The sequence below is a fragment of the Tachyglossus aculeatus genome, chromosome 7 (genome assembly GCF_015852505.1).
Source record: "Tachyglossus aculeatus isolate mTacAcu1 chromosome 7, mTacAcu1.pri, whole genome shotgun sequence".
NCBI lineage: Eukaryota > Metazoa > Chordata > Mammalia > Monotremata > Tachyglossidae > Tachyglossus > Tachyglossus aculeatus.
The window spans coordinates 15,073,097-15,089,186 of record NC_052072.1 but is presented as its reverse complement, the minus strand read 5'-3'; the positions used below and the strand labels follow the sequence as shown (position 1 = coordinate 15,089,186).

The 16,090-nt window shown below is 54.9% G+C and overlaps 1 protein-coding gene and 1 non-coding gene across 6 annotated transcripts in view; both read right to left on the bottom strand.

Annotated features, from left to right (window-relative positions):
* Positions 1-8,528, bottom strand: part of KCNC4 (potassium voltage-gated channel subfamily C member 4) — a 41,110-nt gene extending 32,582 nt beyond the window's left edge. For all 5 annotated transcript variants that reach the window (XM_038749152.1, XM_038749151.1, XM_038749154.1 and 2 more), the window contains exon 1: positions 7,711-8,528. In XM_038749152.1, coding sequence (XP_038605080.1) covers positions 7,711-8,424 — 714 coding nt within the window. In that variant the 5' untranslated portion in view covers positions 8,425-8,528. The remainder of the gene's footprint in view (positions 1-7,710) is intronic.
* A 7,157-nt stretch (positions 8,529-15,685) lies between these two features.
* Positions 15,686-15,849, bottom strand: LOC119931054. Its single transcript, XR_005451922.1, has one exon. It is a non-coding gene; the product is annotated as a U1 spliceosomal RNA (small nuclear RNA).
* Between the last annotated feature and the right edge of the window lie 241 nt (positions 15,850-16,090).

Here is a 16,090-nt window from a genome sequence, read left to right as displayed (position 1 = left end):
ACTCAGAAGGCTGAATCAGGAGGGAGCCGGAGTCCGCCTTCCTGCCCAGACAGGCCTCCCATGGCCCTCCACCAGGGTCCCCACAGCCTCAGCTGGGACCCTGTGGAAAGATAAGGCAGCTGTTGCTCAAATGGCCCAGAACCACTGAGGTCTGACAGGAGCTGCACAGGGCCTACATTGGATGGGCTGAGGAAGACTCTCCCGGTTCCTCCCCGGGTCCCTGGTGTCAAGGCCGCCTTCCCGGAGGGCCAGACCCTGCAGGCTGGGGAGCAGAGCACACCAGCTGCTGAACACCAGAGGCCCAAACGGGGAGACGCTCTCCAGCCCCCAACAGCGCACACGTGGGTCACTGTGCAGAGAAATACTGCGGCAGCCCAGGCGCTGCCGGCCGCGAACCACCTGCTCCCTTCAGGAACGGGCGGGAGAACACCCCAGGGGCCCTGCTTCCAGCTGGCCAGCCCCCCTCCCCTTCCTCCCTTCGCCTAAACCCCGCTTGCCGCAGGCAGGGAGAAATCACAGCTTTGCCTGAGAGAGTCCAAGCTCCCTGACCCCTGCTGCTCTCCCTCCTGAAGCCTCCAGCCCCGCCTTGCTCCTACTCTCTCTCTCCCCCTCGACTGCTCTCCCCCCTGTTTTTGAAAAGAGTCCCAGTTTGTTTTTTTCTCCACCATGGCAAAAACACAAACACCTCATCCTCCCAGAGACAAGCTGTTCAGAGGCGAATGTTTATCTGTTCCAAACAGAGACCAAAAAAGACCGTGATCTGAAAGTTGCAGTGGGCCCATTTGGGGGTAGAGAGGTCTCAGAAAGAGGGGCTAGTTTGCCCCCTGCCCATGGACAAGTCTGGGGAGCACTTTGTCACCACCTTGTCAGTTCTAAAGAGACAGTGATGCCCCAATTTGAATTTTATTTAGACTTTTCATTTTCTAGCGTACGTTCCTCATCTGATGTTTATCTTGACTGCACCTCTAGGGAAAGGCAGTGTGCACCCATTTTACAGATGAGGAAACGATGGAAAGATTGAGACTTACCAAAGATCACCCAGCAGGCTAGCGCTAGAGCTGGGAGGAAAACTAAGACGCCCAGATCCATGCACTTTCCTGCACCCAACACTGCCGTGGCTCTGGGAAAGGAGGGGTCCTCTCGGGCCAGGACTGCAAGCCCCTATTAGAATGTGAACTGCCCGAGGTGTGACAATGGATCTATTTTTTCATCTGGGCACCCTCCATCTCTTCGTCCGCCCTGCATTGGTAACATCAGCTACCTCAGGCATTAGCTGATTCCTAAAGCCTGCTCCCACAAGGAGTGACACCAAGAATGCCCTTCCTCTGCTGCATGGCCTGGTAGGAAGAGCACAGCCCTGGGAGACAGAAGACCTGGTTCTAATCCCAACCCAGCAACTTGCCTGCTGTGTAACTTGGGCAAGTCACTTCACTTTCCTGGGCCTCTGTTTCCTCATCCGTAAAATGAGGATTCAATAGCTGTTCTCCCTCCCACTTAATTTGTGAGCCCCGAATGGGAGAGGGACTGTATCTGACCGGATGATCTTGTATAACAACGTTGGTATTTGTTTATTAAGCGCTTATTATGTGCCAAGCACTGTTCTAAGCGCTGAGGTAGATACAAGTTAATCAGGTTGTCCCACATGGGGCTCACAGTCTTAATCCCCATTTTACAGATGAGGGAACTGAGGCACAGAGAAGTTAAGTGACTTGCCCAAGGTCAAACAGCAGACAATCAATCAATCAATCAATCGTATTTATTGAGCTTACTGTGTGCAGAGCACTGTATTAAGCACTTGGGAAGTACAAGTTTGCAACATATAGAGACGGTCCCTACCCAACAGTGGGCTCACAGTCTAGAAGACAAGTGGTGGAGCCGGGATTAGAACCCATGACCTCTGACTCCGAAGCCCACGCTCTTTCCACGTATCTCCCTCAGCACCTAGAGCAGTGTATAATACATAGAAAGAGAAGCAGCGTGGCTTCGTGGGTAGAACACAGGCCTAGGAGTCAGAAGGACCTGGGTTCTAATCTTGTCTCTGCCATTTATCTGCTCTGTGGCCTTGGGCAAATCACTTCACTTCTTTGTGCCTCAGTTACCTCATCTATAAAATGGGGATGAAGACTGTGAGCCCCACGTGGGACACAGATTGGGTCCGACCTGATTACCTTGTATCTACCCCAGCGCTTAGAAAGGTGCCCGGCATACAGTAAGCACTTAATGGATATCAATAAAAAATAGTAAGCACCTGATAAATACCACAATTCTTATTACTACTCCATTCCCACAAACTCTAGGGCCCTGAGGTACTTCTGCTCCTGCTCAGGTACATAGCACACCCACCTTGGGATCAAGAAGAGCTGTCTTCCACCAGCAGCTAATGCCAGGGGTTGAACTATCTTGTCCCGAACAGGCCTGATACCCAACTAGGAGCCAGAGCTGCCATGTCCTTCCCGGGGACACAGAGAGGAGGGCAAAGTCTGGGGTTCTGGAGCAGAGGCCAATGGTCAGGCAGTGGAGCCTCAAACCAACCCCCTGAGAAGCCCAGAGTAATCGCAGTCTCTCTTACTCTTTACCCCCTCGCCGGGCGAGTCTGGGTAGTAGCTCCCCATAACATAGATGTTTCGGACAAAACTTGATTCCTGAGCCCCCGGAATTCCTACCTGGATCCCAAACTACATCCACTGCAGGATCTTCAGGCCTGAGAGCCACCCCACTAATGGCCCAGGGAATCCATGAGCCACTGTGGTTCCTAGCTGAGCCACAGGACCCTAAAGGTTCAGGGAACAACCAAGTGAACATACAGTGTCAGCACTGCATTTCCACTTCCCTGACTCTGCCTGGCCCTATTGAGAAGTCATGTTTGATGACTCAAGTGAGCAACAACTGCCACAACGCCTCAAAGCACCCCCTGCTCATCTCTTTGTCCCCACAGGACTGGGTCACCACTGGCCCAGAGGGACTCTGCAGTTGCTTCAACTGAGAGGTTGAATTCCTCTCTCCCAGTGACCCATGACATTCTGGCTGGGGAGGCTGCTGGCCACAGAGTATACAGAATCCAGCTTCCAGCATAGGGTAGTAATACTACTACTACTACTACTACTACTAATAATAATAATAATAATGGCATTTATTAAGCACTTACTATATGCAAAGCACTGTTCTAAGCGCTGGGAAGGTTGCAAGGTGATCAGGTTGTCCCACGGGGGGCTCCAAGTCTTAATCCCCATTTTCCAGATGAGGGAACTGAGGCCCAGAGAAGTGAAGTGACTTGCCCAAAGTCACTTAGCTGACGAGTGGCGGAACCGGGATTTGAAATGCTGACCTCTGACTCCAAAGCCCGTGCTCTTTCCACTGAGCCACGCTGCTTCCTACTACTACTACTACTATCAATAATAACTGTGGTATTTGTTAAGCGTTATGTGCCAGGCACTGTTCTAAGTGCTGGGGTAGAGACAGGGTAATTGGGTTGGACACAGTCTCGGTCCCACATAGGGCTCACAGTCTTAATCCCCATTTTCCAGGTGAGGGAACGGAGGCACAGAGAAGTGAAGTGACTTACGCAAGGGATTAGTACCCAGGTCCTTCTAACTCTCAAGCCTGGGCTCGGCTGGTGGTGAGATCCTGTGCTTCTCCCGTTCTTGGTTTAAACGGTCCCAGGAGAAAACCATGAAGTGCCAGGAAGAGGATGGCATCTATCCATGCTCAGGAACAAAATTCAGCCACCCAGGGACACCAGGATCCAAACCTTCTCCACTGGCTCACCAGTCCCCACAGAAAATCAGGAAAAGGCCATTCTGATTTGGATTGCTCTGATGACTTGGTTGTGGTTGCTCGCTCATTCCCTCCTTTCACTGGCCGCTGATCTGCCTTCTGCCCAAAGACACCCTCTGCCCCCCACATCCCTGACCCCCTTGAAAACTCTCCCACTTCCCGCTCAGCCCGAACCACGGCCAGGTGGCACCTGTGGGGGTGAGACAGGCCAGTCTGACCACCCGTCATGACTCCACAGCCCTGAGGGGCGTGCGGAGGGCAGAGCCTCGATGCCCCGCAACAACTTACAGCCCCACGTGCTCAGAAAAACATGTCGCACACTCAGGGCCCCGTAGCCAGGCGACCAGTGTGTGCATGCAGGCAAAAGGCTAGGGCCAGGCCTGTAGCTAGGCAACAGCCTTTCCTAATCAGCTTAGCGCTCTTCCCACTTATTGCCAGTTTGTTCCCGTCAGAACTCGCGCCGAAAATTCCAAATGACCGCGGGCTCGGCTCCTATCTCAGAGAGATTTTTGCAAAGGGGTAGGGGGATGCTTGTGAGCCCAGAGCTCCTCCCTGATTTTTCTCTCTCCCCCAACCTCGGCAGTCCCAGGGGCTCCGAGAGGAGGGTGGGTCAGGGCCCTTTGAGAGAATTCACTCCGGCCCTGAGACTATTTATTCTTCCGAGTCACCCCACCTCAGTCCTTCTTCCGGCGGGACAAGCTTTATGATCCTTCCCTTTCCTGACACTTCAGCTCTCCTGCTTCAACTAAATAATAATTATAACACTTATGACACAAGAATCAGCATAGCTTAGTAGATAAAGCATGGGACTGGGAGTCAGAAGGACCTGGGTTCTAACCCCAGCTCCACTGCTTGTCTGCTGTGTGACCTTGGGCAAGTTATTTAACTTCTCTGGGCCTCAGTTACCGCAACTGTAAAATGAGGGTGAAGACCGTGAGCCCTATGGGGGACAGGGATTGTGTCCAACCTGATTAATTTGTCCTACCCCAGCGCTTAAAACAGTGCTTGGCACATAGTAAGAGTTTAACAAGTACTACAATTGTTCTAAGATCTGGGGTAGATACAAATTAAATAGGTTGGACATAATAATAATAATAATAGTAATAATAATGGCATTTATTAAGCACTTATTATGTGCAAAGCACTGTTCTAAGCGCTGGAGAGTTTACAAGGTGATCAGGTTGTCCCACGTGGGGCTCAGTCTTAATACCCATTTTACAGGTGAGGTAACTGAGGCCCAGAGAAGTTAAGTGACTTGCCCAAAGTCACACAGCTGACAAGTGGCAGAGCCGGAATTTGACCCCATGACCTCTGACTCCAAAGCCTGGGCTCTTTCCAATGAGCCACACTGCTTCTCAATAATCCCTGTCCCTCATGGGGCCCACAGTCTAGGTAGGAGGGCGTACAGTTGAATCCCCATTTTATAGATGAGGTAACGGAGGCCCAAAGAATTAAGTGACTTGCCCAAGGTCATACGGCAGACATGTGGCAGAGCCAGGAATAGAAAGGAGATCCTCTGACTCCCAAGGTCCATGCTGTTTCCACTGGCCTCACTGCTTCACAAACTGAAGCTCCACAATCCAGGGACTGACGATTGACATGCAAGATTATCCAGACCTTGGTGTCTTCTTTTTCCTTCCTTCAGCTCCTCTCCTCTTGGCCAGTCACTGCTCCTTAGCAGCTCTCCCGGGCAGACATTCCACCGTGTACTTCCAAAGCGTTTAGTACAGTGCTCTGCACACAGTAAACGCTCAATAAATGCGATTGAATGAATGAATGAATCAGTCACCAACTTTTATGGCGTGTCTGCTGTGGGCGGAGCCCTGTTATCAACACTGCCAGGAAAGGGAGAAGTCTGATCTACTGTTTACCCATTACTTTAATGAAAGGTTTGGAGGGAAAGGGGATGGAAATCTTTTGGCCAAAGTGAGTCTGAGGGATTCTCTGTAAGCTTTGGTTATCCATGCCTTTTCCGGTTATTGGTCCTTCCGCCCAAGCCCCCAGCTTCACACTTCATCTCACCGCAGAGACTAAAGTTGCTTCGATGCTACTGAACAGTTGCCGTGCTCCACCTCAGAAGGAGATGCAGGTAGGAGACGTAGGGGCAGGGGGGAGGGAGTCCAGGTCTCCAGGAAAATTACTCCCTGCACAAAGGGGGCAAACCCCAAGGGAGGCCACCCGGTTCAGTGTATCAAGCACTGGGAGACTTATCTCTGCTTCTCACTAGCCCTTGAGCAAGTCATTTTACTTCCCTCAGCCTCAGTTGCCATTCCTGTAAAATGGGCAGAAGCAGCCCACCCCCTGTCTCAAGGGGGTGGTGTGGGCTACCACTGACTGCATGATCTGGAGGAGGGAGGTATGGAGGGTGCTGAACTCTAAAAAAAAAGGAGATACAGAAATTGAGGATGTCACTGACACTCTCCTCCGGTGGAACTAATTGTTGGGTTGAAAGCACGGGTCTGCAGGACATATGTCCCACTGCAGTTAACATCAATAATGTGGACTCCTTGGGAAGAAACCTCCTGGGGGCTTGGATGAGAGGGGGCCAGGACATTTGCCCCAGGTTCCAGATCACTAAACCGTTGTTCACACCACTGAACTTGGCTTGGTTCTCAGCAGGAGAACCCAGGAGTGCCTCCCTACCTGCTCATCTGCACAGCTCACTCCTAGGGTCTGTGGGCCGAAGGCTTTGGGCAAACAGCTTCTTTCTTGCTGTCATTCCCCTCCGAGGCACCCCCCCGCCCACCGCACCTTCCTCTCCTGTCTTCATCTTCACGGCTCCCCGAGGGAGGGGCCCCAGTAGCCCCTTTAGAGATGCAGTGCTGGCTGGAGGCTGGCAGGCTAGAGCTCAGTCAATCAACGAGGAACCTGCCTGGAGGCCAGACAACTTTTCAGGGCCTCGGAGATGCAGGGAAGGCTGTGGGCCGGGAGGCAGTTCTGCACCAGGCCCAGCGGGGAGGGGAGTGTTATTACAAGATTCATTAATAAGACAACTTGAGATGTCAGGGGTGGCCAATCGCTCACAGCAAGAAATGCTTCTCCCTCCCCAGTCCCATCGCCCTTTAGACAGAACTGCTTATTTATGCCCGGAGAGTCTCGCCAAGGGGCGGTCGCCCTCCGACCAACGTCTAAATGGTTTTGCTGAGGCAGATCTGGGATTGGGGGATGGGGCGGTGGACAGTAATAATAATAATAATGACAGTATTTGTTAAGCGCTTAGTATGTGCAAAGCACTGTTCTAAGTGCTGGGGAGATTACAAGGTGAACAGGTTGTCCCACGGGGGCTCACAGTTTTAATCCCCTTTTTACAGATGAGGTAATTGAGGCCCAGAGAAGTGAAGTGACTTGCCCAAAGTCACACAGCTGACAGTTGGCGGAGCCGGGATTTGAACCCATGACCTCTGACTCCAAAGCCCACGCTCTTTCTACAGTACCACAACCATCCATCCCAGTGGGAGTCCTGAGAGACCGATGCAGGTAACCCCTGGAAACTGAACCCCAATAATGATAAAGTCTTTGTGACTTTTTTTTTTGGTAACCACAGCCTTAGTAGCTGATGCATTTTGTTTCTTTTAATTGAACAAAATTTCATCCCCAGGCCCTCGTTTCTCCCTCCCGCTCTGGCTGACGGCCCTGACCTTTGCCCTCTCTGCAGAAGACACCGGGAAGCCCGGGGCCCCGGGGCCAGGGCGCAGTTGCTTGGGGTGGGCCGGGGAGGGGAGAGGAGGGAGTCTTTGGGTCCCAGCAGAGGAAGGGGAGTGACGGGGGGGAGAGACAGGGTCCCAGCAGAGGAAAGGGGGGGAGACAGGGCCCCCAAGCAGAGGGAACGATGGGAATGGAGGGCTGGGATGGGAGATCCAAGCCCCCAGCCTGGCACTAGAAAAGCCCTCCCATTCCGCCTCTTGAGTTGGGGAGCGGGGGAGGAAACCAACTTACCCGGGCCGCTCGGGACGAGTAGGGGTCCTCGAAGAGCGCCCACATGCGAGGCTGCCAACCCCGCCAGCCACCAGGTCCGCCTCCGCCGGGTCCCCCTCCGGGCCCTCCGTCCCGGGCCCCAAGGCGCTGCAGGGCCAGATCCCGCTCGTCCTGTCCGGCCTCGTCGCCCGGTCCGGGCCCACCTGTGACCCCGCCGCCGCCGCCCAGGCCTCCTCCGCCCCCCAGGCCGCTGCCCAGGCCTCCGCCGCCGTCGGGGCTCTCGAAGCTGTCGAGGGCCTCCTCGGCGTCGCGGTGCTGGCGGTAAGTCATCCAACAGCAGGGCTCCACGTCGGTCTCGTCGATGCCCCAGAAGGCCAGCTCCTCCTCGAACAGCGGGCCGCAGACGTCGGCCGGGCAGTGCAGCTTGCCCGTGCGGTAGTAGTTGAGCACGTAGGCGAAGACCCCCGGGTGCCGGTCGAAGAAGAGCTCGTGGCCCGACGGGCCCCCGGCGCCTCCGCCGCCCGTCCCGTCGGGGTCGGCCAGCCAGGCGAGGCGGGTGCCGGGCAGCGTACGCAACGTGCTGCGGTAGGTCTCATGCCTGGTGCCACCCACGTTGATGATGATCTTCTCCGACTCCTCGCCCTGGGCCATCTCCTCCTTCAGGCATGTTTTAGACGGGGGCTTGTTGCCCGACTTACGCCCGCGGTAGGAGGACACGCACACGGAGCTGATCATAAAGAGGCGCTGGCCGGCCGCCGGGCGAGGGGGCGGGCGAGGGGCCGGCCGCTGCCCTCCACTCACCCTTCCCGGGGAGGCAGCGTCGGGCTGGGGGGAGACGACGGGGGAAAGGAGGGAGAGGAGGGAGAGGAGGGAGAGGAGGGAGGGAGGGAGGGCCCAGGGGCCGGGAGGGGGGCCCGGCCGAACGGCCGCCCCGGGGACTTGGGGGTGGGAGGCCTAGGCCGCACAGGTGGTTGGTTGGGGTCTTCGGGGAGGACGAGGCGGCGGAGAGGAGCCAGGAGGAGGAGGAGGAGAAGAAGCGGGAGGAGGAGGAGGGACCGGAGAGGCAGAGGCTGTGGGATGCACACACATATACACACACGCGCACGCACGCACACACACACACACAACACACAACACACAGAGAGAAAGAGGGAGAGGCGGGGAGAAAGAAGCACTAATAAAGGACCAGACCCAAGGGCAAGGAGGGGGAGGAGGAGGGACCACAGAAGCACGGGCTGTGGGATGCACACACACACACACACAGAGAGAGAGAGAGAGAGAGAGAGAAAGAGAGCGACTAATAAAGGACCAGAGCGAGGAGCAAGGAGGCGCAGGAGGGACCGGAGAGGCAGGGGCTGTGGGATACACACACACACACACACAGAGAGAGAGAGAGAGAGAGAGAGAGAGAGAGAGAGAGAAACACTAATGAAGGAGCAGAGCGAGGGGCAAGGAGGAGGCGCAGGAGGGACCTGAGGGGCAGAGGCTGTGGGATACGGAGAGAGAGAGAGAGAGAGAGAGAGAGAAACACTAATAAAGGAGCAGAGCGAGGGGCTAGGAGGAGGCGCAGGAGGGACCGGAGGGACAGAAGCTGTGGGATACACACACACAAACACACACACACACACACTCACAGAGACAGGGAGAGAGAAGCACTAATAAAGGACCACAGCGAGGGGCAAGGAGAAAGGGAGGAGGGACGCGTGCACGCACACACACTCACACTGACACCCAGAGACACCCCCCCGGGGCCAAAGGCAACCCCGAGGAGAGGCCGGGGTGGGGGGTGGGGGGCAGAGCGAGATGGGGATCCCCAGGCGCGCCCACGCCCCCTCCCCGCGTCCCGCCCGCGGCCGGGCAGGCTTCGGGACGCGCGCGTCCGAACCGGCCCTATGCCGGGGGCGGGGGGGGGGGGGTCCACCTCTGCCGGGAGCCGGGCTTGTGGGGGGTCCGCTCCCGGGCGCCGGAGCCGCTGCAGCCCGGCGTGGCAACAAGTCCCCGGGCGGGGCCGGCGCTGCTGTCAGGGCCGCGGGGGCGGGGGCGGGGCGGGGGCTCGGGCCTTCCCCCCATTCATAAAACGGGCGGGCCCTGGCGGGGGGAGGGGGCTCTGTCGGCACCCGCAGCCCTCCCGTCCCTCCCGAGCAGCCCCTGGGGCCGGTCCCCGGGGGCCCAGGGGGCCGAGGGTGTGTGCGGGCGCCGGCCGCGGGCTTCCCGCGCTGTTGGCCGCGGCTGGTCCCTGGCCCGGGCAGGGGGCTACCCCCCCCCCCCCCCCACCACTACGGCTGAGATTGTGCCGCTCCCGCCTGCCCAGCTCTGTAACCCTCCCGCTGCCGGCGCTCCGCCCCGCGCGCCGCGCTCTCCCCTCCTTCCTTCCTTCCTTCCTTCCTTCTTTCCTTCCCACCTCCCCCTCTTCCGGACTCCTGTCCTCTCTCCTCCTGTCCCCCCTTCCCACCTCCCCCTTCAGCCCTGCCCCTCTCCTCTCCCTCCCTGCCTCCCTATCCCTCCTTCCCGCCTCACCCTCCTCCCTGCCCCTCTCCTCTCCCTCCCTGCCTCCCCATCCTTCCTTCCCGCCTCACCCTCCTCCCTGCCCCCTCCTCTCTCTTCCTACCTCCCCATCCCTCCTTCCCACTTCCCCGTCTTCCATGCGCCTTTCCCCTCTCCTCCTGCCCCCCTTCCCGCCTCCCGCTCCGCCCTGCCTCTCCACTTTCTCTTCCCACCTCCCCCTTCAGCCCTGCCCCTCTCCTTTCCCTCTTTGCCTCCCCATCCCTCCTTCCCGCCCCACCCTCCTCCCTGCCCCTCTCCTCTTTCTCCCTCCTCCCCATCCTTCCTTCCCACTTCCCCCTCTTCCACGCTCCTTTCCCCTCTTCCTGCCCCCTTCCCTCCTCCCTCTCCTCCCTGCCTCTCTCCTTTCTCTTCCCACCTCTCCCCTTTCTCTTCCCACCTCCCCCTTCAGCCCTGCCCCTCTCCTCTCCCTCTCTCCTCCCCATCCCTCCTTCCCTCCTCCCCCTCCTCCCTGCCCATCTCCTCTCTTTCTTTCTCCCCATCCCTCTTTCCCACCTCCCCCTCCTCCATGCTCCTTTCCTCTCTCTTCCTGCCCCTTTTCCCACCTTCCTCTCCTTTCTGCCCCTCTCTTTTCTCTTCCCTCCTCCCTCCTCCCTGCCCATCTCCTCTCCCTTCCTGCCTCTCCTTCCCTCCTTCCCACCTCCTTCCTCTCCTTCCTGGGCAGCAGGGCCATCACTGCTTATTGCTCAGCAGCCCCCCTCCCCAGTCCTAGGGGTCATGGGTACCTGTGACTTCTGGTGATGACGATGATGGCATTTGTTAAGCGCATACTATGTGCGAAGCACTGTTCTAAGCGCTGGAGGGATACAAGGTGATCAGGTTGTCCCACATGGGGCTCAAAATCTTAATCCCCATTTTACAGATGAGGAAACTGAGGCTCAGAGAAGTTACATGACTTTCATTCATTCATTCAATCATATTTATTGAGCACTTACTGTGTGCACAGCACTGTTCTAAGTGCTTGGGAAGTACTAGTTGGCAACATATAGAGACGATACCCTACCTACCCTTGATTTGCCCAAGGTCACACAGCAGACATGTGGCGGAGCCGGGATTAAAACCCATGACCTCTGACTCCCAAGCCCGTGCTCTTTCCACTGAGCCATGCTGCTTCTCTGGTGATCTCCCCAGACCTCGCTCAAATCCCTCCGTTCTCTCCCCATCTTGCTGCCTAGCCTGGCGAGCATCCTTGTTGGTCTACTGTCATCACTGGAAGTCTGGGCAGTCTAGAGGATGGGGATGGTGAGAGAATGGGCTAAGGTTGTCATTGATCTTGCCATGCCCTCATGGCACTGTCCCACCCCAAGCCCTGGGTGTTCCTTGGGGCAACAGGCTTATCCTGGCATAAAAGGGGGATTATCAATCAATGAGGTGAAACTGCTGGGCGGCAATCACCGTGGCTTGAGTTTAGATCCCACCAGGGTGCAGGGCTGAGAGCTGGGAAGATGCTGGCTCTGGAATGGAGCGTAACCAGAGTCTGGGATGGGCTCAGGGTGGGGCTGGCTCAGAGTGCCACCCCCAGACTGCCCGGACAGCAATATCAGCCTGGTCCACACCTCCCCAGGCTCCCCGTGCCCAGCCTTACCCACCTGGCCCGTGGTCGGGGGGAGGTGATAACCCGAAGGCCCAGGGAGCCAGCTGGCTGCCGTGGCCCTGGGCAGGCTTCAGGACAGGGCAGGGGCAAGCGTGAGGGCCCCACAGGCAAAATGCAGCCCTGCCTGGAATTTTTTCCAGCTCCTGTTTCTTTCACTTTTTGCAGGATGAGGGACTTGGTGGCTGAGAGGGGACAGGATACCCCAAGGGCCAAGAGCACCAGTGAGGACTTGAGAGGAGGAGAGAACAGAGCCTTGAGAAAGGAAAGCGGAGTGGGAATTGTGGTATTAGCACCGTGCTAAGTGCTGGGGTGAAAATGGCAGACACCCAGGCCAGACTTTGCTGAGGTCATCTTGTCCATCCCCCGTCCTCCACTCTAAATCAAATCTAGCCCAAACAGATAATGTGGTCAGTCTGAGGCTTAAAGTGAAAAATATCCTCCAACCCCAGGGGCCTATTGCAGTGTCTTGCCATCCTCATTGTCAGGGCATTCCCGAGGGTCTAACCCAAGTCCCTCCTACTCTAGCTATTCCCTCCAGACGGGGGAGCGGAAGGTCCCAAACATTCCTTGATTAACCCTTGCCCTTGGCATTCTGCCAGTTTCCTCAGCCCCTCAGGTGATTCTGTTTTATTTGTTGCCATTTCTTGATGCCTCCCACTATGTTTAACGGCATCAACGTTATTCCCCTTTTACTAACGTCTTTTCGTCACTATAGAGCTCCTTGGCTTCCCGCCAATCCTGCGGTCCCCTCAGGTCAGAGAGCAAGGCACTGAGTTCATACAGAGCTGTTCCTCAAACTTGAAGGAGAAGCCACTGATGGTGAAATTCATCCACGGACATATGTGACCTAACTCCAGTTCAGTCCTGAGACATAAGGCTGGTGTTTGTTGGTGAAAGGGGTAAAGGATTGGGAAGGTGACAAGGGGAGAAGGGAAGGAAGGGTCCTATGTGGGACAGGGACTGTGTCCAATCCAATTATCTTGCATCTACTCTAGTCCTTAGTTCAGTGCTTGGCACAAGTAAGTGCTCACCAGTCATTACAATTAGTATTATTGGCGTGGCTCATTGGAAAGAGCCCAGGATGGGGAGCCAGAGGTCGTGGGTTCTAATCTCGGCTCTGCCACTTGTCAGTTGTGTGACCTTGGGCAAGTCACTTAACTTCTCTGGGACTCAGTTCCCTCATCTGTAAAATGGGAATGAAGACTGTGAGCCCCACATGGGATAACCTAACTTGTGTCTACCCCAGCGCTTAGAACAGTGCTTGGCACATGGTAAGCGCTTAACAAATACCAACATCATTATTATTATTAAGTGAAAGGAAGATGAGGACATTCTAGACCAGAGGAGGAAGGGGAAAACCCCGGGGTGAGTTGGAACCAAGGACTGAATAATACTAATAAATGTGATACTCGTTACACATTTCTAGTTGCCTAGCGCTGGGATGGATACATAATACTCAGAATAGACATAGTCCCTTTCCCAACAGGGCTCATAGTCTAAGGATGAGCAGGCATTTAATCCTTGTTTTGTAGATGAGCAACCAGGCACAGAGAAGTTAAGTGACTTGCCCAAAGTGACTTGCCCAGCAGGCAAGTGGCAGAGCTGGGATTAGAGCTCTGATCTCTTGACTCCCAATCCTGGGCTCTTTCCATTTGACCATGCTGCTTCTCTGAAGGGAGCGGGCCACTGGAGGCACAGAAAGAGGGGAGGGGGGCTGAAGAGAAGCAGAGTGGCCTAATGGAAAGAGCAACAAGCCTGGAAGTCAGAAGGAGGTGGGTTCTAATCCCAGCTCCACCACTTGACTGCTGTGTGATCTTGAGCAAATCATTTCACTTCTCTGTGCCTCAGGTCCTTCACCTATGAAATGGGGATTAAGACCGTGAGCCCCCCTTGGAACATGGACTGTGCCCAACTTGATTAGCTTGTACCTCTTCCAGCTCTTAGTACAGTGCCTGGCACATATTATTATTATTATTAATTGAATTTATTGAGCGCTTACTATGTGTAAAGCACTGTACTAAGCACTTGGGAGAGTACAATATAACATCAAACAGCATAGCTCAGTGGAAAGAGCATGGGCTTTGGAGTCAGTGGTCATGGGTTCAAATTCCGGCTCCGCCACCTGTCAGCTGTGTGACTTTGTGCAAGTCACTTCACTTCTCTGGGCCTCAGTTCCTTCATCTGCAAAATCATCATCATCATCAATCGTATTTATTGAGCGCTTACTGTGTGCAGAGCACTGTACTAAGCGCTTGGGAAGTACCAGTTGGCAACATATAGAGACAGTCCCTACCCAACAGTGGGCTCACAGTCTAAAAGGGGGGAGACAGAGAACAAAACGAAACATACTAACAAAATAAAATAAATTGAATAGATATGTACAAGTAAAATAAATAAATAAAGTAACAAATATGTACAAACATATATACATATATACAGGTGCAGTGGGGAAGGGAAGGAGGTAAGATGGGGGGATGGAGAGGGGGACGAGGGGGAGAGGAAGGAAGGGGCTCAGTCTGGTAAGACTGCGAGCCCCCCCGTGGAACAACCTCATCACCTTGTAACCTCCCCAGCGCTTAGAACAGTGCTTTGCACATAGTAAGCATTTAATAAATGCTATCATTATTACTATTATACTCCCTGCCCCTAGTGAGCTCACAGTCTAGATATTAAGCGCTTAACAAATTTTAAAAAATAAGAAAAAAAGGGAAACCAGGAGAGAGAAGGGCGTATGGAGGTTGACACCCCCTTTCCGTTCTTTGAGGAAATGAGAGTCTGGGGGAAAGATGAGAGGAGGCCCGAAGGTAAAGCTCCTAAGGACCCAGGAAGAGGGCGAGAATGTCCCGGCCCTTATTCCCGGGTTCTCAGCATTGAGTGGGGGGAAACCAGGAGAGAAAAGGGCGTATGGAGGTTGACATCCCCTTTCCGTTCTTTGAGGAAATGAGAGTTTGGGGGAAAGATGAGAGGAGGCCCGAAGGTAAAGCTCCTAAGGACCCAGGAAGAGGCCGGGAATGTCCCAGCCCTTATTCCCGGGTTCTCAGCATTGAGTGGGGGGAAACTAGGAGAGAGAAGGGCGTATGGAGGTTGACATCCCCTTTCCGTTCTTTGAGGAAATGAAAGTTTGGGGGAAAGATGAGAGGAGGCCCGAAGGTAAAGCTCCTAAGGACCCAGGAAGAGGCCGGGAATGTCCCAGCCCTTATTCCCGGGTTCTCAGCATTGAGTGGGGGGAAACTAGGAGAGAGAAGGGCGTATGGAGGTTGACATCCCCTTTCCGTTCTTTGAGGAAATGAAAGTTTGGGGGAAAGATGAGAGGAGGCCCGAAGGTAAAGCTCCTAAGGACCCAGGAAGAGGCCGGGAATGTCCCAGCCCTTATTCCCGGGTTCTCAGCATTGAGTGGGCTTGTGCTGCCCCCTGGTGGGAATGCGAGGACCTACCCTGCTGCAGATTTCCCTTCTCACTGGAGGAGAGTGGGGGTAGTCTGAGCTTCATCATCATTATTCATCATCATCATCATCATCATCATCATCATGGAATTTATTAAGCGCTTACTATGTGAAAAGCACTGTTCTAAGCGCTGGGGAGGTTACAAAGTGATCGGGTTGTCCCACGTGGGGCTCACAGTCTTCATCCCCATTATACAGATGGGGTATCTGAGGCCCAGAGAATAGCAACAATAATAATAATAATAATAATAGCATTTGTTAAGCGCTTACTATGTGCAAAGCACTGTTCTAAGCGCTGGAAGTTAAGTGACTTGCCCAAAGTCACACAGCTGACAATTGGCGGAGCCGAGGCCCGTGCTCTTTCCACTGAGCCACGCTGCTACTCTAAAAAATTAACCAGGGGAGAGCGCCAACGCAGTCCCCCACTACCACAAATTATGCAGCCGAGTTTCCCGCGTTTGGGGAAATCGCAGGGGTCAGCACAGCCCAAGTGCAATGGCTGAGCCTCACCCTGGGAAAACCACCTACATGATTATGGTGTCTCCCCTGCCAGGTAAGTATGCCAGGTAAGGAGCAGCATGGCTTAGTGGAAAGAGCACGGGCTTTGGAGTCAGAGGTCATGGGTTCAAATCCCGACTCTGCCAATTGTCGACCGCTGTGTGACTTTGGGCAAGTCACTTAACTTCTCTGTGCCTCAGTTCCCTCATTTGTAAAATGGGGATTAAGACTGTGAGCCCCCTGTGGGACAGCTTGATCACCTTGTAACCTCCCCAACGCTTAGAAGAGTGCCTTGCACATAGTA